This window comes from Centroberyx gerrardi, chromosome 21, assembly GCF_048128805.1.
Source record: "Centroberyx gerrardi isolate f3 chromosome 21, fCenGer3.hap1.cur.20231027, whole genome shotgun sequence".
NCBI lineage: Eukaryota > Metazoa > Chordata > Actinopteri > Beryciformes > Berycidae > Centroberyx > Centroberyx gerrardi.
Genome location: NC_136017.1, coordinates 17,016,040 through 17,039,567, shown reverse-complemented (window position 1 = coordinate 17,039,567; position 23,528 = coordinate 17,016,040). Strand labels below are relative to the sequence as shown.

Genomic DNA, 23,528 nt, shown 5'->3' with positions numbered 1-23,528 from the left:
ATCCGCTCTTACTAGCCAGTTTTTCAAATTAGGAGGTCTCTTGTAGACAACACAGGGTGGTATAGATAAACATTTGTTGAGTGTAGGTAGGGTCAGATTCAATGATATGCCAATGTTTCCGAATTATGTTTTCAAATTCGCTACCAAGGGATAGGCTGAATAGTGGACGAAATATAAATCTGCTACACAGTTATTTGTCCTATAATATTGTCCTTTGTTTCCTACATAGGATGAGGCTGTTACAGACAACTCCCCCATGAATGAGAGTCCTGCTCTTTCTCACTCACACACCCACGCACACAAGTGTACAGTATAGCTCTGAACAGTCACAACATACACATGCTGCAGGTTTAACTGGGTTCTACAGCAGGTTGAGGACTTGGGAATCAATGCCTATAATAGCTGCTGCTTCAGTCTGTTGGCTATATCAACAGAACAATGCATTTTTATTTTTATTATCTCACTTTTATTTAGGCTATAAGAGCTAACTAGGCTATAAAAAAAATGAAATAGCGATTCCTTAAGTAAAAGAAATAGTCACTTTTATGAATAGTTGGCTATGCAGCTCTGTGTGAGAGCACTGTTGCATTCTGGAGAAAGCTTTGAGGCTGTGTAGGTGATTGGTCAGGTTTTTTTCTTACCCCCAGCATATTTCACAGTAATAATAGAAACGAGAGGAATCATAACAATGTTGCGTATAATAGTTCTTTGCGGTGATTTACTAATGTCTGTGCTGCGAGTAATTAAGGCTGGAATAGGCCGGTGGGGAGAACTAGACACGGAGCGTCTACAGGAGTTGGCGATGTGGGCGCAGACGGGCAAGTGGGGTCACCTGTTTTAATATACATACTTGTTTCATTATTTTACTGCCTTCATTTATTATTTTTCTATTATTATGTATTACCATTATTACATCCATCATAAAATGCTTTATAAATAAAATGTATTAATATGATATATAGATTATATGGTGATATATATGGTAAATATAAATGGATAAACCGATTAAAGGCTTACTTCCTAACATTTTATAGTTCCAGAAATGTCATACTTCAAGCTTAATTTTATTTTACTTGAAGCTTGTCAGTTCCTTTGTACCTTTAATTCAAAGCTTGATGCTCCAGTATTTTTTTGATCAAAAAAAACAAACAAAAAAACATGTAGGCGAAACATGGTGTCATCTGGTTATTTGTTCATAGCATGCAACACTTTGCTATTTATACCACTGTCACGTATGTATATGTCCTAAAGCCAAATGTCCCAGGTTAAAGGGTTCCCATAGACAACCAGTGTGGTATATTGATAAATTCTACAATAAATATGTAACCAACTGTATGACTGGATGACACTGACTGGACCAGATCCCATTTTTAATAAAAGGACAATATTGGCCCCATATATCAGTCTAATCCTACTATAGATGGAATGTGAGTCACTGATGTCTGCATGACCATACTGAACAGCTAAACTGCTGTTTTTCCCAAAACCATAATAAACGGGTACAGGAAACTCTACTGTCAACAGGATACAAGTAGAAGTTTAGCCATCTCCATGCAAATGTGTGTGTGTGTGTGTGTGTGTGTGTGTGTGTGTGTGTGTGTGTGTGTGTGTGTGCGTGCGTGCGTGCGTGTGTGCGTGTGTGTGGTCGTTCTATTCACACACCATTAAGATCCAGCTGTGAGAGAGGGAGAGAGAGAGACAGAGACAGAGAAGGTGACAGTCAGAGTAAGAGGCAGAGTCTGGTGTTGAAATGGTTTGACGGTGTGTTGTAGCTGGTCAATGCCTGGTATGGCTGGGTGATGTCCCAGGCATAGGGAGTGATTGTGTCTGGGTGGCTGGATGCAGGGGTCATGCCTCCATCTGAGGGTGTGTCTCTCTGACCATAACTGATGGGAGCATCAGTCATGGTGTTGTGTGGGTCACCTGACTCTAAGGGAAAGAGAAAAGTAAAAGTTATGTGGCATAAAGGACAATTTCACCCCAAAATGAAAAATCAGTTACCTCAATCGCCTCAATCAATTACCTCGATCGCTAATGATCCATGTTTGAAAGATAACTGTACAGCAAAGCAGATTAGAATAAAAAGTAAGAGAAATAAAAATGATAAAACAGGCTGGAACATTAAAAAATTAATAAATGGAATAGAATATAAATACGACAATTACACAAATGCCAGTTTAAAAGTATAAGTTAAGTGACTTAAAAGAAGGGAGCCAGACCCATCTGTGCTTTAAAAGTAATCAGTAAAATCTAAAACTAACAGACAAACAGTGTAGGGAAGCTAAAACGAAAGCATTTTTTTAGTCTTGGTGAGTATGCGAGCATCTGCATTTTGAATGATCAATTGATTTTTTCAGAAGGCAGGAGAAAAGAAAAGATAATTGCAATAGTCTAGTCTTCTCGTGACAAAGGCATGTGCAAGATCTGAGTCAAAAATAACCCTATAGATTTCTTTCCTGTGGTTTACAGTGAAGACCTAAAGGAGCCAAGGTGTCCATGATGCGATCTCTGTTTGTTTTGGAGCTAATTTTGGTGCTAATTAATACAAATACTTAAATAAAATGAAGCATCAGAAAATTGTTAGACATCCAGAACTTTATATCAGAAAAACAGCTTATAAGAGTTTCAATACAGGACAGCTTGTTGGGATTTACTGCCAGGTGGACCTGTGTATTGTCGGCGTAACAGTGGAAGGATACATCCTTAAGCCAGGATTTAATGTGAAAAGGAACAGTAGGTGTTACTGTGCTGTATGTTTTTTTATTATTATTATTTTTTGTGCATTTTTTTGCCTAGTTGATAGTAGAGGCAGGCAGGAAAGATTAAGGGAGAGAGAGGGGAGGATGACATACGACAAAAATCCCAGGACAGATTCGATTGTGGTTAAATCGCACGCACCTTAGCTAACTGAGCTACCAGGATGCCCCACTGTGCTGCATGTTTAATGGGAGTGTGTTCCAGGTCTGGGAAGCTCTCACTGACAATGCTCACTGACCAAAGGAGCTTCTCCTCCATGGGACATCATGTCCCCTTGCAACGTAGATCTTGTAAACCTGTCACTTAGGGTTTTCTGTGTGATTAAAGGGGGGATGTGCTAGACCATGCTAGGCCATTATTTTAAACAGGTGTCATGGAATTTAATAAGATTTTCCCAACTCAGGAGGCCATATTAATATAGTACATCACAATGATGCTTTTGGGTTTGTTATCTAGAACCTTAAGCGCCTGTTTGTATATAGACTGTATGGGTTTCAGGGTTGAGACCAGGTAGTCAAGCAGTATCTTATATGTGGGACAATCATGGCAGGGAAATACATTTTAGCAGCTTAAGCTGCATAATAATTCAGATGTGTCTTAAGTTGTGCAGAATGAATTAGATTTTCCCCAGTACATGCTTAGCCTGCTTTTAACACTCTAACGGTTTCATGCTTTTACTTACTGTTCTGTGGGAGAATTTGAGTGTCATGAAAGGCGCCCATAAATAAAATGTATTATTATTATTATTTGAAGTTCGAGACCACTTGAAGCTTCTCACCTGATACATAAACATATTGTTCTGAAGGTTCTGGATCAGCTCTTGCCCTCTTTGTGAAAAACATACAAACTGTTTTCTTCAAATTGAGATGTAAGCATGACGCACTGAGTCACTTAGTGACATGGATCATTAGCAAACTCTTGCCCCCTCATTTCACTCTTAGGTCATCTGACCAGGGACTACTGGCCATCCCTCGGTCAAAATTTAAGATCAGGGGTGACTTTAAATGTGGTTTTAAATGACGTCTAAAAATGTTCTTGTACAGACAGGCCTTTTATTGACTTTTTATTGAAATGATTATTTTTATTTTATTTATTTGTCTTTGTGTTTTGTATTGTGTGTCTTAGTGAGTTTATATTACTTGTTATTTTTTATTGCTTTTATTATTTTGTATTATTACTTACATTACAGCCATACGCATGCACACCCTGCCCTTTCCATTCTCATACTTGTTCTAATAATACCCTATATTTTGTAATTAACCTTTCACTCTCTGGCCCTGCAGGTCCTCTTTGTAAAGACGGCTCCCTCCAGCTTCTCTTCCCATGATGCTCTCTTCTGACGCCCATAAGTTCCCAAATAGGAAATACGTGGTCATCTGACCTTTGCCCTTCACCTCAATCTGTCCACGCTCCCGTAGGTCAAAACCTGCATCCTTCAACACACTGGGGAGAGAGAGAGAGAGAGACGGACAGACAGACAGACAGACAGAGAGGAAAGGAGGGCAGAGAGTAAGACAAAAGTTGAGAGAAAGGGGAGGACTGTTTGTGTGTGTGTGTTTGTGTGTGTGTGTGCGTGTGTGTGTGTGTGTGTGGGTGTGTCTGTGTGTGTGTGTTTGTTTGTTAAGGGGTTTGGGAGGCTGCCAGGTAGTTCATGTGTTAACAAGGTCCCTGTTGGCTGGAGCCATGCAGGTGAGACTCAGGTGTCACACACATAAACACACCTGTATGTAGACGTGCTCAGATGAATGTGGTCAGGGACTCCATGGCTCTCCATCCTGGAGGCAGTGTTGACGGTGTCTCCAAACAGGCAGTAGCGAGGCATCTTCTCCCCCACCACCCCAGCCAACACTGGACCTGTATGGAGGCCCACACGGATCTGAAACACACATACACACACAAACAACACATGTACATACACACTGGTTGGCATACATGAGCAAAGTAGTGGTCTGGATTAGGGCTGGGCGATAATTCAATATTATCGTTTATCGTCTTTCAGTGGAATCATATCGTGATGATATGAAGATATTTTAATATCGTGACACACATTTCTGCTGTCTAAATTGATGATGACAAGCAAATTTTACTTAAAAACTCTCATAAAATGAGGTATGGTAGGAATATTATTTGAATATTTCTGTTTTGTTTGACATCACACCTAACATTACCATTCGGTTCAATGAGATGAACATTAATTTGATTATTTAACGTGATTTTGCATACATGAACCATATTGTGATATATATTGATATCGAGAAAAATCCTTATGATATTGATTTCAACCATATTGCCCAGCCCTAGTCTGGATTGTGATATAAAACAAAGTAGTGTTGCATATGTTTGCGCATATGTACTTAACAGCAGTTCAGAGTATATGACCATCTAGGGCAGTGGTTCTCAATGTGGGGTCCGGGGATCACCAGGGGTCCTTGAGGGGGTTCCAGAGGGTCCCCAGCAAATTGATGAATTGTTAAACTTCAGCAATGTTTCATTTACAAGAAGTTAACACAATTAGACTATTTTGGTCATAGTTCCACTGTTATCTCTCTTCCTACAATACAGATAGTCATGGAATTCTGGACAAAATCATGTCTAACAATAAACATATTCTCAGATTTGGGTCCAAGAGACAAAATCTCACCAAATGGGGGTCCGTGGCCCTAATGTGTACTAAATCAGGGGTCCTTGAAATGAAAAAGGTAGAGAATGACTGCTCTAGGGGATGGTAGGTGGCATGTTGGAGGGCTCCATATACCAACTGTATTGTCCTAATGGGAGACTTCACCACTCATGTTTGCAACAAGTAGGAAACCTGGAGAGGCGTGATTTGGAGGAACGGCCTTCTTGATGTTAACCCAAGCAGTGTCATGTTATTGGACTTATACGCTAATCATGGATTGTCCACAACAAAAGCCATGTTCCAACACAAAGAGCCTCATAATTGTATATGGTACCAGAGCACCTTTGACCAAAGATTGAAGATCAATTTTGTAGTTGTTTCATCACAATGGGGAGGCATTCCAGGCCTGGCTGGTGTAAAACTTTGCATTTACACTGGCATGGAGGACTCCTGATTCAGCAGAGAGATAGTGGAAGCCTAAAACACTATAGTGAGGCGCCCTGGTGGATCAGTGGTCTAAAGTGCATACCATGTACGTCCTGGGTTCGAATCCAGGCCAGGACCTTTGTCGCATGTCGCCCCAACCCCCCCCCTCTCAATCTTACCTGTCTCTTTCCACTATCTAATAAAAAAGACAAAAAAAAAACAAACACTATAGTTGCAGAAGCAAACACCTGGGTGTGGGAGCACCTCAAAGAGGTCCTGGAAACTATTCATGACTTTCTCGGCAGGGAAATGCTGACCTCAAATGAGGGACCCTCTGTTCAGGAGGTAGTGCTGGAAGATTCTGGACTGTCTAAGCCCATCACCTTGGTAGATGTCACTGGTATAGTTAGAAAGCTCTTCAGTGGCAAGAAACTAGGGGTGGGAGGGTGGTCCGTTTCTTTAAAAAAAGAGGACCACACTTTTTATATTTTTGAAACCACTTGTGCCCAATTAAATTGTATATTTTTCTTCTTCCCTTGCAACATTTGGTCCTTTATACCAATAAAAGTATCTTTTTTTACCATTGGAAACCTCGTGTCTGCTCCTCCTTACGAACTTGTGTTCTCTTGTGTGAGTGTGTGTGGTAAAATAAATTCTCTGGGTGTTATTCCCAGGATGGCGTTGTCAGGTGTCAGGTTTATGCCAGAGGTTCTTTCTGTGTTCATACTGGTCTATTCCATATCACAGTAGGCAAACAAAATCATTTTAATTCTTTCTCCTTTTTGACTTTTAATAACTCATATCACTACACCAGATGTTGCAGCATCATTAAAATGTCACCTTTCAGCTCCATGATTACATTCTGTCAGTGAATTTTTCTAAAATAGCTGTTGTTGAGCAGAATTAACAGGCAGGGGTCACATTGTGGGAATGGAAAGCACAGTGGTATGACTGCTACTATACACGATGCTCACACTAGGACTGCAGCATAACTAATCTGACATTGAAATCCTCACCTGTATGGGTTTGCCAGTGACAGGGTTGGTGACCTCTCTGGCAGCTGTCCTCATCCCCAGGGCAAAGTTTGCCACTCTGTGGGCGTGGCTTTCCGTTGGGACTGGAACTCCGCCCACCACCATGTACGCATCACCAATAGTCTCAACCTGAAGGAAATAAACAAACCCAAATGCAAATAAAAGAACATTTGTTATTTGTTTTCAGAAGTCTGACCCAGCACTAAGGTCAAGCAAGGAACCTTGGAGTCATTATGGATGCTGCTGACCTCAACTTTCACAGCCATATTAACCATGTCACAAGATCAGCTTTTTACCACCGTACAAAACTCTAAGCTCTTTTAAAATTGGGCTCAAAACTTTCCCTTTCCTTCTTTCCCAAGCTTTCGACTAACCTTGTGTGCATGTACTGTATATATGGCTGTATGTGTGTATGTGGATGTATGTATGTGTGTATATATGCATATTTTAAATATATGTGTATTTTTTATCACATTTTATATATATGTCTTGTTATTTCTACTATTTTAAAACATTTTTGCGATTTTCATTGTTTTTGCTTGTAAAGCACATTGAGTTTTCCTGTGAATGAAATGTGCTATACAAATGAAGTATGACTTGACTTGACTAATATTCCTTTAGGGACTTATAGTTATATCTATAGGCACTTAAAGATTTGTTATTATGTTTGTTTGGTATCCTTCTAAAATGTATTATAGGACTGCTATAGTTCTATAGTAGTACTACTGCTACCGCTACTGCTACGATTACTGCTAGTACTACTACTGCTACTGCTATCATTGCTATTGCTACAACTGCGGCTAATAATAACATTGCTATTACTACTATTTCTACTACTACTATAAATATTACTACTACTACTGATATTGCTAATTCTACTTCTACTACCACTACTATTACTACTACTAATAATACCTTGTAGACATCATGTACATTAGTGAGGCGGTCAAACTTGGAGTAGATGGAGTTGAGCATGTGGACAATGTGGATGGGCTCACAGGCAGCACAGATATTGGTGAAGGTCACCACATCACTGAACAAAATGGTACACACCTCAAACTCCCCTGAAACAGACAGACGCATCAATAGAGAGACACATAGATAGAGAGATAGACAGTTGGGTTGATAGACAGACAGACTGACCTGCCTCTACGCTCATCCCATCTTTAAGCTGATTGGCTACATGGCGAGGCAGCATGGCATATAGAAGAGTCTCTGTCTTCTTCTTCTCAGCCTCTAGGTGGCGTGATAGGATCCTCAGTTCCTCCTATACACACACACACACACACACACACGCACACACACTGAACAATTTTGTCTCCCATGTTTCATCCCCCCATCAGTTTCCTATTGCCTGTTGAAAAAACGTTGATAGACTCCTACAGAAACCTCTGATTTGTAAATTAGATATTTTTCACTGTAAAAACATAAATATATAGTATGTTTCATGACCGTTTCATAACACTAGGACCATACTAAACCATTGATATTTGAAGTCCATATGCAGACCATTACAGTGCCAGTCCTTACGAGTGTTGTAGTTTTAGTATGCTACCTTCTGCTTGTTGTTGTGATGCAGTAGTGGACATAATGTCATACTGCTGTATATTTAGTCTGCAAGACCTAACTAAAAAGCAGGGGCATCATCCCAGATAGCAAAATTATTCTGGCCCAAGTCTGGCCCATACCCCCCACTTTCATCCGGCCCACTTGCCACATGGAATGCAGAGACTTAGTAGCAGTAGAGACTTAGTAGCAAAGACTGCCATAGTAGAATATTCTACTATGACAGTCTCTGCTACTAAGTCTCTGCAATGGAATATCATTTACCACCAAAACTTCTAAACCCACTTATTTCGACTAAATTTCTTGGGACAGGTGGAGCATTGACAAGATAAGACAAGATATTATTATTTGGTCAATGTGGGTCAGTGTGTCAGTGTCAATTATTAGATGTAGATCACCAAACTATCAGCTTAGAGGGAACAGTGGTCTTGAATGCTCCCCTGATACATTTCTGGCATTTATGGCATCACCAGTGCAGAAAATGTTGGCCTGTTTCTGAACAGCTATGGAGGTGTGTGTGATGAAAACCCTCGACCAAAGTGAAAAATCACTTTAGACAACGGTTCCCAACTCATTCTAGCCATGTAACAGGGACTGACTTAGACATGAATGTGAGGTGTCTGCAATTAACTACCTTTTGTGTCCCTAATCTAAATCATTCATTCATTCAAGAGTAACAAATAATTAAATTCAAGCCATTTGATTTATGTTGCATATGTATTTATATTATATTAAGAAGTGTTTGATTTTTCTTTTAAATAATCAGATCAGTTCCTTTTAAGCATCAAATAATTTCCAAATTAATTTGATAGTTTTTACAGTTTTCTCAGCTTTACTAGAGAATTAGCCCCCTTGCTAAGCTCCTCTCCATGGGTGATAGGTCCTTTAGTGTTGCTGGCCCCAAGCTGTGGAACACTCTGCCCCAGGATCTCCATGCCACCACCTCCATTACTTCATTAAAGTCTCTTCTTAAAAGTTTTCTTTTTAAACTTGCCTTCCCCCTGTCTTCTTAAACTCTGAGCTTTATGCTTTGATCATTTTTTTTGTTTTGTCCATCTCGTTTGTGCTATTGTACTTTTTAATGTTTCTAATTTTGTGCATGACTGTACAATGACCTTGGGTACCATGAAAGGCACTTAAAATAAAATGTATTATTATTATTATTATTAATGATAATGATAATAAAACAAATTATTATTGTTATTATTACTATTGTTATAATTATAATTATAATTCAATCTTAAGGAGTCTGTTGAAATACTAAAAGACATAGGCCTATGTGGCTTGAATGTGTAGTGTTTTGAAGTTTACTCAATATGCTTTGAGACAAGATTGAAGGAGTGATTTAAAAGCACACATTTTACATCAAATCTATTATTTTTTTAAAATATTTTGAGAGTATCTAACTATTGTCAGAAAAGGGAAACAGCAGCAGCAGCAACAGCTGTAGTAGCAGTAGTAGTAGCAGCAGCAGCAGCAGTAGTAGTAATAGTAGTAGTAGTAGTAGTAGTAGTAGCAGTAGAGGCAGTAGTAATAGTAGTAGTACTAGTAGTAGCAGCAGTAGTATTAGCAGTATATATAGTCTAGTCTGTCTTCCATCAATCCATCCTACCTTCTTTCTCTCCAGCTGGTTGGTGAGCTCCATCTCAGCTAGGCGTTGTTGGTTGAGAAGAACCAGGTCTCTGGTGGCGTCATGCTGAGCCAGGTCAGCCAGGTGGAGGCCTCCATCCTGGAGCTCCTGGAGGCTCCGCAGCTTGGGAGAACACAGGTACAACATACAGCCTAGAGACCCCATCCACAACATTTGACCTACAGATATGTTGATAGAACACAGGCACAAAATATAGTTGAGAGACATCACCCACAACATCTGATCTACAGATATTTAAACTGTATATATATACTGTATGTGCCCGTTCATCCAGAACAGATCCCTGTAAATGCTTTGACAGAATACCATACCTATACTTAATTTGTAATTGCATAAGTTGAATGATCCGCGCACGGTGCCATTATTATACTATTTAATATGAGATTATTCCTTCGAATGGAATTACATTGCAGTTTTTTTTAATAGCAGGGCAAGTGGAGTTGAGAATCTTGCTGAATAATCAATCTACATGAGCGTGCAATGTTGTTACATATGACTTTTCCAGGTTGTGTTTTTCTTTTCTTCCCCCTGTATCTGAACTTCAATTTACTGTTGCTGATGTTGCTCTCGTTTGTTGTTTGTGATTTCGGCCCCAGCGGATTGTGGAGACCGTGGGTGGAGATTGCGAGGTGGCCGGGTGATATGGCCCCCCTAGTGGTTGAAGGATGTCACAACAAACATGGAATTGATCTTCTCCTGCGAAAAGTTTGCTCTGTCCTTTCCTGTAGAGGGCCTCAGTGTTGTCTGAGCAGTCCAGTTTATTATTGAGCTGCACTCCTAGGAACCTATAAGAGTTCACCATCTCTACCTCCTCCCCCTGGATGGTGACAGAGTTTGGGGGCTTCCTGCTCCTTCGAAAGTCCACCACCAGCTCCTTGGTCTTCCCAATGTTGAGCTGGTTGGTTGTTGTTGCAATCTGGCTATTCCTCCCTCAAATTATAAGCTCAAGGGTGACTGTGCCTTCACTGTCGCAGCCCCTAGACCGTGGAACAGCCTTCATTTCTCCATCAGATCAGCCCCCCTGTTGATTCTTTCAAGTCCCCGGCTCTAGCTTTCACTGTAAGTCCTCTTGATTTGTCTGGTGATATGTGTATGTCTTGTGTTTTTTTCTGGCAGTGATATGTCGATGTTCTATGTTAAGTGGGATTTTATATATTTATTGGCCTTGTGCAGCAGTTCGATCAACTCAATTGTTTTTAAAATTAGCTTTATGAATAAATGTGACTTGTTAGAACCGTCCTCATAGTCTGAGCCTAGTTGTTTTGTACATGGAATGTGGTTCTGTTTGTTAGAACCCACGTGTAGTTTGAGCGTGGTGTCTTGGTAGAATACAATGTGGCTCTATTTGTTTGAACCCACCTCGTAGTTTGAGCGTGGTGTGTTTGTCTCTGTGGCTCTTCAGGACAAACTGACTGTTGATGAATTTCCTGATGCTCTCAATGGTAAAAGTCACCTGGAGGACAGAGACAGAGGCTGCACAAGACTGGTTTAATGTTTGCTACTGCACTCTACTGTATTTTACTGCACTAATGAAGCGAAGCTGGCCAACTCACTGCTTATTCTCTGCTGCTGCTCGCTTTTGGCTGGCATTAAGGCTTTTCACAGGGAGTGAAATAGAGCCTCGATGCCAAAATGAAATCTTTATTCATACGTGAGTTGTCTGACTGAACTGTATTGTACTGTAGTCTACTCTGTTCTCCTCTACCCTATTACTGAGCTGTACTGTAATGTACTTAGCTCTTCTCTATTCTACTATTCTGCTGTTCTATTCTGCTGTACTGCACTGTCCTAGACTCTATTTTCAATTTCAATTTAACAAGTTCTATTGGCATGAATATAAGTTAATCATCATTTAAACAGGTCTTCTCTACTGTACTCCACACTCCTACTGTACTGTATTCTCATGTACTCTGCTACTACTGTACTGTACTCAATTCAATGACACTGTACTGCACTCTACTGTACTCTCCTACTGTACTGTATGCTGGTTTAATCTATATGCTACTCTGCTCTATTGTACTTTACTATATTCCATTCTGTTGTACCTGTATGGATGTAGACAACTGAAGGATTGGTTCATGGTCTATTATATTCTAGTGTGTTGTACCTGTGGGTGTATGATGGTGAAGTATTGGTCCAGTCTAGTGTCTCTGGTCTGGAGACCTGGAACAAACTTCTGAATGTTCACTCCTGTCTGCTTCACCTTCAGCTGAGGAACAGATAGGTAGAGAGACAGAGATAGGGGAAAATAAGGAGGCAGTGAGTTCTAAGTTCATCATAAAGACTAAGATAGAGCTATATGGAGATAGAGTGGAGTCTTACATCTTCATCAAAGACAATATGGAAGGGGAAAGCATTGCAGAAAGCCTCCTCCTCCATCCACAGCTTGTCAGGGAAGCATGGACTGAAGGTGCACCGGAGGCCGCCTGGGAGGTATATCAAACACACCCATACTGTGCATTATTATCATAGGTTTGTTTCATGTCATGCACTGCTGTTATTTGAAAACGTTCTCAACAAAAATGCTGATTTTCTTTTCACGTATAAGTCCTTATGGTTAAATGGGCTCAATGGGTAGTGCGTGGCATTAAAGCTGCCTAAGATGAAGTTTCCTATGGGTGGTTCGAGCCACCCATTATTAAAATGTCAGTAGTCATGACGCTTTAGGCTCTTTAGGTATAAATATTACGTTACTTGAGCTGAACATCTCCATTATTCTGTGCTGAATACATGTAATGATATTTGGGGCCATGAAACTATTCAAAGGATATTGTCAGGTTTCAAAAATACATGGGCAGCAATCTGAAAATAACATGCTCTGAAAAGTTGACTATTTGATGATGGGAGGTTTTATTTTTCACTTGTATGAGTAGTGTGTGCGTGTGTAAGTTTGTACAGCAATTGAAAGTCAGCACCTTCAACCACAAAGAACTCAGTATGTTAAAACTATTCAGAATGCAGATGGTGTGTTGTAACTCCAAGGTAATAACATGCAGTCAAGTCAAACCTTTTCCTAGGACCACTGTCCTGACCAAGTCCCAGCCACTCCTCCTCCCAGCAAGCGATGCACACCTCTCCCTCATCCCCCTCAATGTCGTCTCCTGGGGAGAATCACACAAAACATAGGTTGGACCAACACATAGAAACACACACAAGACACACACACACACACACACACACACACATATAAACACAGACTGTCCCACCCACCCTCCTATCTCTGACATGGTCCTGGTGTCTGGTCTTGCCAGCTCGATTGCTCTGTTGGACCAGAAACACAACATGCTCCTTGTTCCCCGTCTGCTCATCCTCCGATTGGTCGAGAACCGCCATGGTCACCTCGCTATCAAAAAACTCCCTGGCAACCATCTCCATGATGCCTGCCGCAAGATGGACGGGAAGGGGGGGGGGGGGGGGCAGTATTGATGGAAAGTGGAAGGGAGGAAGTTAGAGATCAGAAGTGGAAAGGGTGGTCAATGAGTCAATGGTTACCTACAGTATGTTTTCCATGGTAACCTGGCTGCTGGACAGTAATCCAGAGTAACCTGGCTACTGGCCTTACACTGGTTAAGGTCTTATTTAGGTTAAGCTGTTTACATGAACCTTTGATATCCTGTGACTGAGTCTCCCTATTGCCTTGAATCAACTTGTTAACAGAATATTCTCTCTCTCCCTCTTTGACTGAGCAATAGTAGCTTTCCTCTAATACAGGGGGAACAAATGATGATCCCAATTGTAACAGTAAGTGCTGCTGCTGCCAAGTGTTTTGTTGGCATTTCACGAGGTTGGACAGCACTTGAATGAGTGACAGTACAACAGCGCATGGGTAGCAGGGATTATATTGGAAGTTCGGAGAAGGGGAAGAATGGGATGAGGAGGGTCCGGGGACCAGGGCAGACTCTGTGGACACTTGGCTCAGAGTCTGGATCTGTGACAAGACAACTGTCCCCAGAAGTTAGTTTAGTTAGTTGTGCTGACATTTCTGGCTTTCACAACTCACTTTCCAGCCCCAAAAAACCTCCCCACCCACTGGACTTTCAAGGCACTTCCAATATAATTTCCAATTCCAATTTAAAGCCCTGAAAGCAAACACCAATAATCTATGAAAAACAAACCAAAAAACCTATCACGGACTATGTGCGTGTTTTTCCATTTGGGGTCGCATGTTATATATTTTATTATGACACCATATGGTAGAAGGTAATAAAGTAATATTTTTACCAGGTACAATATGATACAGGCCCTTCCTGTCAGAATAGTAGTGAAGCAGCATCTTCCCATCTTCAGTCTTCTCCACGCGGAATGACGGTGCATTCATCTCCTGGCAAATAGAGGAGGTTTGGTTTACTTCTGGATTTGAAAGTATTCTCTCTTTTTACTTCTATTTGATTTGATTTGATTTGATATACTTTATTATTAACTTTAATTATTAACTTTTTCTTGCAGGTAATTGCGTACATTAAAAAAACACAGCACAGGAATTAAGAAACAATCTAGACAACAAATTATACATAAAAGTCAAATCATATAAAAAAAACACATAAAAACAGTTCTCTAAAAATGAAAATGAAATCCTGACATATATGGTGATCTAACTGTCTCACAAGGGGACAAAAACAAATGTCACTCAACTGTCTAAACTAATTAAAATTTATTTTTTAAAAAGTTGATAGTTTCACCAACTCGACATAACCTTTGTTTACAAGGCCTCTCCCTTGGCCAGATTCCCTTCCAAGAGGTAAAACAACTCATTTGGTATGGAGCTTTTTTCCTATCTTTAATCAAGAGCATGGTCTTTCAATTTGAGAGCATGATTTATTGATTTCACGTTCAGATTTTGTAATGCTTTCCCTCAAACCCTGTCCTCGCACTCAAATATCTCCTGCTTGCACTTAGATTTGCTCTGCTTCTGCTCAAACTGTATGCTTGCACTCAGATATAATGTTGCTTGCACACAGATTTCCTGCGCTCCAGCTTCAGCCCTTCTCCTCGCACTCAGGCTGCTTCTGTGCGCTCGTGAAACGTCTGCTCTCGGATTTCTGCTCTGCTCTCGGATTTTTTGTGCAACAACCCTGTCAAAATTCCCCAACCAATAGAATGCCAGGTGTAGTGTTGACCAATGAAATGATCCCTGCCTCGTTGCGGGTGCGTTCGCTGTACTTCTTAGAGCGTCCCGTACGGGCGGTTACTGTTTAACCGGGTTCATCCACTCCCGCCCTCCGGGGCTTTATTAAATACGACTTTTGGAATAAAAGGACAGTTAATGTATATACCAGCGCCCGTACTTTTTCGTTTACTATAATAGCTACATAAAATAGTAGCCGTATAGCACACCGGCCTCCCGTCGGTGTGCTAGAGGGGAAAACGACGTCACCTTCATGACTCAGGAGCGGGAGTCTCGCGGATCACTGGCCAATATGGACCGCCAAAGTCAAGGACCTCAAGTAAGTTTTTTATTTTAATGGTGCTATTACTTCCTTCAAATTGAATTGGTTAAGTCATATTTGCGGCACAAGAATACATCCATGATAATATGCTTGGCTTTCAAGTGTTGTACGTTATGGGAACATTGTTGCTAGGCAACTAACAACAAAATGGACGCCGCCGTGTTTCTTTTTTTCCTGTATTTTAGTGTTTAGGAATGGGAAAAGTACCAACAGCAAAAGTAACCAGCTAACACATTAAGACAGTAGAAAACAAAAGTAAATTCAATGAGCAACTACATTTTAAAAACGCAGTTGGTGTGTTGTGTATATATCCTTCTCTTCAAATGATGTTTACCGTTGCTGTGTCAAAGTCTGCTCTATCAGAAAGGTTTCACATATTGGAAATACGGTAAACACGTCCCCACTTGCAGGTATCATATTCATATCTGTAACATATCTACAATTAAATCAGTTACATTGCCTATTAATGACTTCTAAATGATTTTCAAAGCATTAGTAAATGATTTATAAAAAATTAATGAAGCCATTAATTAATGCTTATAAACCCAGTCAAACCCAGAGAAATTATGAGTAGCTAAATGTGTATCTCAATCTCCAGTAATCACGCTGTAGCATTAACTCAGATTGGAATAAATTGGAATAATATCTGTGACACAATTTAAGGATTTCCTCAGCTTTAACAGTAACAGACCCCTTGTTGTTCAACTGGAAAGCTAGTGCTTAATGTCTGCAATGTAACTGATTTAATTGTAGATATGTTACAGATATGATACCTGCAAGTTTACCGTATTTCCAATATGTGAAACCTTTCTGATAGAGCAGACTTTGACACAGCAACGGTAAACATCATTTGAAGAGAAGGATATATACACAACACACCAACTGCGTTTTTAAAATGTAGTTGCTCATTGAATTTACTTTTGTTTTCTACTGTCTTAATGTCAGACATTTCACGAGCGCACAGAAGCAGCCTGAGTGCGAGGAGAAGGGCTGAAGCTGGAGCGCAGGAAATCTGTGCAAGCAACATTATATCTGAGTGCAAGCATACAGTTTGAGCAGAAGCAGAGCAAATCTAAGTGCAAGCAGGAGATATTTGAGTGCGAGGACAGGGTTTGAGGGAAAGCATTACAAAATCTGAACGTGAAATCAATAAATCATGCTCTCAAATTGAAAGACCACGCTCTTGATTAAAGATAGGAAAAAAGCTCCATAATTTGGCACACTTTGGGTACATTGGGTATCCAAGTGGCCAAAAGGGAGAGGGTGCCTGGGCCTATCCTCACTAAAACCTTTGTAGAATTTATGTGCTTTGTTGTATTGCTATCTACTTTAGTACAGATGTAGTCAAGGAGTTGCTGTCTCTGTGCATGGAATCATTGCTATCATGGTCTTATCCATGTGTAGTTTAGGATAAATTTTAGGCGAGGATACAAATTAAAATTTCTCCTTTGGTTTATCTGAGTTTACTCTGGCATAGTAACAGTCACAAGCTTACTGCCACTGGGAATAAATCCCCCAAGTTCTTACCTATCAATAGAGGTCAAGATGATGCAGATGATGGTAGTTGTGGAGCTATTCTTAATTCATTTTGGGTATGTCACTATAGGCATTTTTGGCTGGGGTCTATATAGTACCACTAGCCACAAGCTAAGATTTCAACACAGACACTGCAACAACAAACAACAAACAAGACAGAAACCTTTTCCCACCAATGTCAAGTGTCTAGTGAAGAAAACTAAGTAAGGAAATAGTTCAAAAGTCCAACAAGACACACACAGACCTGGTAAGATAGGGCCAAGTAACTGTGTAGAGCATCCAGGTTCTCTATGAATTCGGTGAGGTTTCCTCCCAGTGTTCTCAGCATGGTGTCGTAACCCGCCTGCTTACAGAAAGTGAAGAAATGCGCTCCAAACAGCTTGAGAACCACCTCAGATGAGACACCTGAAATATCAACACAGATACAGCGCGATATCGTCACAATGCACACAGACATTGTCACTGAATTCCTGCACCTTCATTTTCTCCCTCTGTCCAGAGAGCAAAATAACATTATATTAATGTAGAATCAATGTTAATGTATCAATGCAAATGACAATGAATCAACTTTAAAATAAAGCATTGATCATCAGTTTTATACCCTGAAATAATGTACAACATTGAAAATGGATTGACACCGCCACAAAATCAATGTTATTTCAATTTAAATTCAATCATTGATTTAACATCAAACTAACTGTTATTAACTTTATGTGTAGCAGGATTGTATGGTGGCATGCTGGTAAATACCATGCCAGAATGCTCAGCGTCTTTCAGTCTGATAAACACCTTTAACACCTTTTCAGCAATCAGTAAAAAAATATTTTTTACTAGAACTAGACTGAGCTAGCAGAGCTGTGTTTTTGTGGTTTGGAATTTATCAAGTTTGCCCAATGCTAAGGAGACAGCGCTCTCTCTCCCCAGTGTAGAGTGAACCTTGCTTGACCAAATGTTTGTATCACAATGTGTGTTTGTAAGCACAATGGCTAATCTATGCTGACAATTATTTTCGCTGGCAAATGTTTTAGTTACAACTAGTTTGAGCTAGCAGAGCTGTGTTGATAAGGTTTGGAAATTTGCTCTCAACTGATGTGTGCACCTTAAAAGCCTCTGAAGAATGGCAGATCCCTGAGAACTCTGGAGAACTGCAGAGAACTTACCCCTCACTTGCACTTCTCTTATATGAAAAGAAAGGATCCTAGCATTTTGACTGATCAGAGGGAATGGTATGTGTCGGAAAATTTAATGTTGTATGTGGCAGAGGAGTCAGAGAACCGACTGGTGGTACCAACCAACTGCAGACCACCTACCTTAAGGCTCAAGGACATCATTGAACATTGCCAAACCTGTCCAGAGTGCCAAAAGACATCAAAAGAGTTTCTTACTGAAACTCCTTTCCAGCGGATTGCTATGGACATCATCAGATGATTGACTTCATGATGATTTAATTGTTTGATGTGGAAATGTCATGGTGAGCGGGCAAAATTGCGGGATTGTGAAGGTGGGTTGAATTTGTGTCAGATAAAAATCACTGAGTTAATCTCCCATATTATTGAATGCACATTTGTTTCTGACTATGGTGTCCTTAATTTCAAATCAACAGCTTAGTCAGACATTAGTCCATCTCCCAGCATGGGCATGTTTGATGAAGAAAACATCCCCAGTGATTCCCAGTTGAATATTACATCAAGAGGAGCAAGTAGATATTCAATTATAGCCAATTCCCAGTAGAATACAGGCAAGATTATCAGGTGGAGAACAGAGCAGGACCAATAAGACTGCAATGGCAGGAAAGCTTAGTACCCTACTGACATGCCCTGAGTAAGAATTTCTTGTTTATTGTCATAACATAGAACACACAACATACTGGACCCTGTGGAGCTGACAGGTTTTGGCAGCTCAACAAACTGGTCTGGTTAGCGGAAACCAGATTTCACCAGGAGAACCAATTTTTTTGGCAGAAAGTGTCTAAAATAATACTTTCTAGATTACAAATGTCTGTAGGAACACTGGGTAACAAACAAATTGGCTTATTGGCTCCCTCTACCTCACATCTCTACTGGGTTTTAATCCAGTGATTATGCTGCCAGATCACAGGACTTGTTAGTTTAGTTAGTTAGATGTTTTCCTTTGCTATGTGCCGTAAATGGAACAGACTGCAAACTTTGAAATTAGAATTTTCCTTCCCCCACAATGATTTTGAAGCAATGATATCTCACATTTTCTATTATATTTATAATTGTTTTTTTTATAATGTCTGTCCCTGTGTGTTGTTTACTCTGTGACTGAATTGCACTGTGTATTTTCTTTGTCATTTTATGTTTTTTTGTTCTCTGGTCTCTTTTGAAAAAGAGATTTGGATATCAGTGAGACAGCCTGACTGGAGAAATTAAAAATGTCACCTCCTGGATATGAGATAGTGAAAACAGAGGCAGTAAATGTGTATCCAGTGATGACATGGGTCATATAGAGACAGGGTGACACCTTACACCCAAGACACCTACTGGGTGTAACCTGTTAGACCTCAGCAGGGACATTGTTAACACCTGAACTACCCGTCAACACACACACAAGTTCACACCTTAGACAATCCCATTCCTCCATTTTTAGCAGCAACCAGCAGCTAGTAAGTCATAAATGTCATAAAAACACATAAATGTACACCTTTGTCAGATGTACATAGGACCTATAAAGTATAGAGCATGCAGCTTTAGATCCAGGATAGGTACAGTTCCTCATGTGGGGCTCATGGTAATGTTGGGCATAATTTTGGACACCCCCCTAATGTTGTTTATTTTAATTTTAGAATTGTTTATTGTACTTGTTTTATATAAAATCTGTGTTATAGTGTTCAAGTCTAGCCATTGAATACAGCAATATTACACACAAGTATTTAAGGGCAGCCCTGGGACCTCTGAGAACCTGCAGATACCACAGCAATGACTGCTTAGCACCAAAGATGGAGACAAAATAAAACAAAACACCACAGCAATGACAGTTTAGCACCAAAAACAACAAGGATTACCACTATAAGATGCAGGATATAGAAGTATTATTATTCCTACCGAGCATCAAACAGGCTTCCTGCACCAGCCTGAGGGTCAGGATGTCATCGTAAACCTCATAGGTCATGAAGGTGTCCTGGACGCCTGCTAGAGAGCTACACACACACATACACATTTATACACTGCATAACATGAAATTGCATGGCATAAGGTGACATGATATCATCATCATCTTCATCCAAAGAGCCTATCCAGTCGATTGTAATGCATGTGATGTTAGAGTCCAAACCTCAGTTTGTCCCAGGTCTCCTGGCCAAACCTCTCCATCACCAGAGACTGGAGGCAGCTGTTGATGAACCCGTACTGCACACACACAAACACTATACATTATCTGGTGTTTTAGACACTTCTACCTATTGCTGTCTGATTACATGTAAAAGCAATTTTACTGCTATGTCGGCATTGTCATTACAGAATATATAGTGTTAACTGAATCAAAAAGTCATCTAGTAATAACCTAGTAGGAAAATTCTATCACTATTGGAACACTTTGGAACAGATTCTTTTGGACACTCCATTGTGAGATTCAGATATCAGATATGTAATTAAGGCTTCCCACTAACAGTCCTATTTAGTTGTACAACAGGTGGTGACATCCCCTGGCACCAAAGATCAGCCAATAGCAGATGGCCAATTTAGTACCCTACTTTTCACCAGTAGATGTCAGGCTTCACCACAAATTTGGGTGTGGTTTAGTTACTCTTTAAAGACTTTAAGGAATTTTAACATGGCCAGAGGCCACAAGGACCAGAACATTTTGATTTAAACCCAACTAAAAAGGTAATATCCAATTCATGAGATGGTCAGTTCTGCGTAGCAGGGGGTTTAAGTTAGATATTCTGTTCCAGTGTAAATTAACTCAATTTGAATTGTACATTGTGCATCACTGCATACCATCAACAAAACCACCTTTTTATTTTTTATTTTTTAATCTGTGAGTTAATATCCAATTTATTAATATACTGTATACAATTATAAATGAATTATTTATTGGGAGTTAATTATTCCCACCCCAACAGTGGACACATTAAATAATAATAATATATTATTAATAACATATAACAATAATATAAAGAAAAAACAGGAAAATTTGAAAATAAAAACCCAGCAAGGATAACAATCCCATCAGGGTTTATCAGACAAAGTATTCAATTTATCAGATTAGGAAACCCCAGAACTCCAAATGGGATTTACTAGTTGACCCTCTCAGTATATATTGTATATACATATATATATATACAGTACATATATGATTATATATATATTTCATCTTCTCTGCTTTCAAGAATAACATCAGATCAGTTAACCATCAGATAATTATCAGCTGACCATCAGCTATTTTAATTTATTTCAAAAAACAAATTTCCAATAGGTTTTATTATCATAGGTTTACTCACCATGTGTGTGTATCTGATGTAATCCAGCTGAATGCATTAACAACAGTGGCTTGGATGCATAAAGCACTTTAACTGAACACACTCTCTCTCTCTCTCTCTCTCTCTCTCTCTCTCTCTCTCTCTCTCTCTCTCTCTCTCTCTCTCTCTCTCTCTCTCTCTCTCTCTCTTTCTCTCTCTCTCCCTCTCTCTCTCCCTCTCTCTCTCTCTCTCTCTCTCACACACACACACACACACACGCACACATATTTCTGTCTCTTCCCCTCCCTACTTCCCTCTCTCTCTCTCTCACTTCCCTTTGTTTTTCCTATCCATCCCTTCAGCCAGCCACCACTACAATTCTTTTGCCTTTTTATAAATAATATGAAATCAAAATAAGACAATTATACACATATAGGCTTGTGTGTGTGTGTGTGTGTGTGTGTGTGTGTGTGTGTGTGTGTGTGAGTGATTGTTCATCACTTTCACTTTCATCACTTGTGAATAGTGTGTATCACTGTAGTAAGTGATTTAAAGTGGGGATGAAGGATGTATATGTATGTGTATGTATATCCTTCTTCAAGGGTTATCATAATTAGTGATTGAAGTGAATTTGACTTGTTTCAATTTTAAACATGCTGACAATTAAAAGGATACCTTTACATTTTGACTTTTAGCAGCTGAAGAAAACTAACCAACTAATGAAAATGTTGAGGCAATCCTCTAGAAATCATTGTATTTCATAATATATTTGTCCACTAGATGGGGTTAATGGTCTTAGGTTGGTACAAATACTTCAGTTATTTTATTTGGGTAGAATGTTTTTCAGGAATGCTGTACTGCTACACTTTTTCATGGTTTAAAACTTGAGTATGTTTGAAAGAAGTGCCGCCTCCAGTTTTGTGGTTCTTCAACAGGGTCTATGGCAGATAAAGTACACTACACCTTGAGTGGTTCATATGCTTGAAAAAGTTTCAGTCAATAGCCTCAGTAATGTGGGACTGTGAGCTAAAATTGTCTTTTCTTATTATGTTTTTTTCACATAAAGGCCAATAAAGACCCAGAATCAAAAAGCATTGAAAAGTCCTAGATATTTAGTTTTCTTTAAGATATTAAATTGATACTGGACTCTTTGTTCTGACTTGACTTGCTGTTCTAGATTTAGACTTGAGACTTGACATTACAGTAATGACATGGACTTGACTTGGACTTGACTTGCTAATCTACATTTAGACTTGGGACTTGACTTGAGACTAACTTGGGACTCGAGCAAAGTTGACTTGGTCACACCTCTGATATTTAATAGTGACATACAAATGGACATTTGCAGGAAGTGAAGGGATGGCATCCCACTTGTTATGAAATACATCCAGCGTAAAGGAAAAGTGAGGAAAAATGTTAATTTTCCTTCCCAACACCCATCTTGTTGCATTTGAATAAATAGAACGGTTTGAACCAGTCGCCCACTGGTCACATGCTGCCTTGCTTTGACCCATTTCCTCTGAACTTGGCTGAGACCATGTAGCCAGAGTCATGCAGAGAAAGAGTGTGGTCAGGTTGGACGACCCACACACACAAACACATCCTTGCCAACTGAGTATTGGCTGTAGAGACCTAACAGCAGCCTTCAATTCCCAACTTCATGATGAGATGGGCAACATTTTAAAAATCAGCTGGCACACATACTACATGAAATGACCAAACTCTGTGTACGTAGGGCTTTGGGTTGATCTGTCTAGCCACCCCCGGTGTCATTGTCATTCTAAGTCCTTTATAGTAAGCTACATGTGAATGGGGTTAACAAGGATAGAGTTGATATGGTCTGGCACTAATATTATATCAAAGAGCCTGGATTGGAGGGAGGGAGGAAGGGTGTGTGTGTATGTGTGTGTGCACTCAATTTCCTTTTCTCTATCAACAGTCGTGCCATGACAGTCTTAATGTATGTTGCTTATGACGATTATAGAACCATCTTTAGCTCAGCCTCTCCAACAGTCAGGGAACAGCCTGATACAGAGGGTAGAAAAGCTTTTTTACATCTCTCATATACTAT

At 39.8% G+C, this 23,528-nt stretch overlaps 1 protein-coding gene across 1 annotated transcript; it reads right to left on the bottom strand.

The window, feature by feature from the left end:
• Window positions 1-1,720: 1,720 nt before the first annotated feature.
• gucy1b2 (guanylate cyclase 1, soluble, beta 2) lies at window positions 1,721-23,230 on the bottom strand. Its single transcript, XM_071902129.2, has 17 exons — window positions 23,189-23,230; window positions 20,332-20,405; window positions 20,103-20,197; window positions 17,282-17,442; window positions 14,276-14,375; window positions 13,265-13,434; window positions 13,062-13,155; window positions 12,377-12,480; window positions 12,162-12,263; window positions 11,414-11,507; window positions 10,016-10,212; window positions 7,981-8,104; window positions 7,753-7,901; window positions 6,820-6,966; window positions 4,479-4,633; window positions 4,019-4,200; window positions 1,721-1,929 (listed from the first exon to the last, which is right to left on the bottom strand). The coding sequence occupies exons 1-17, from the start codon at window positions 23,228-23,230 to the stop codon at window positions 1,721-1,723; spliced, it is 2,199 nt and encodes a 732-aa protein (XP_071758230.2).
• Between the last annotated feature and the right edge of the window lie 298 nt (window positions 23,231-23,528).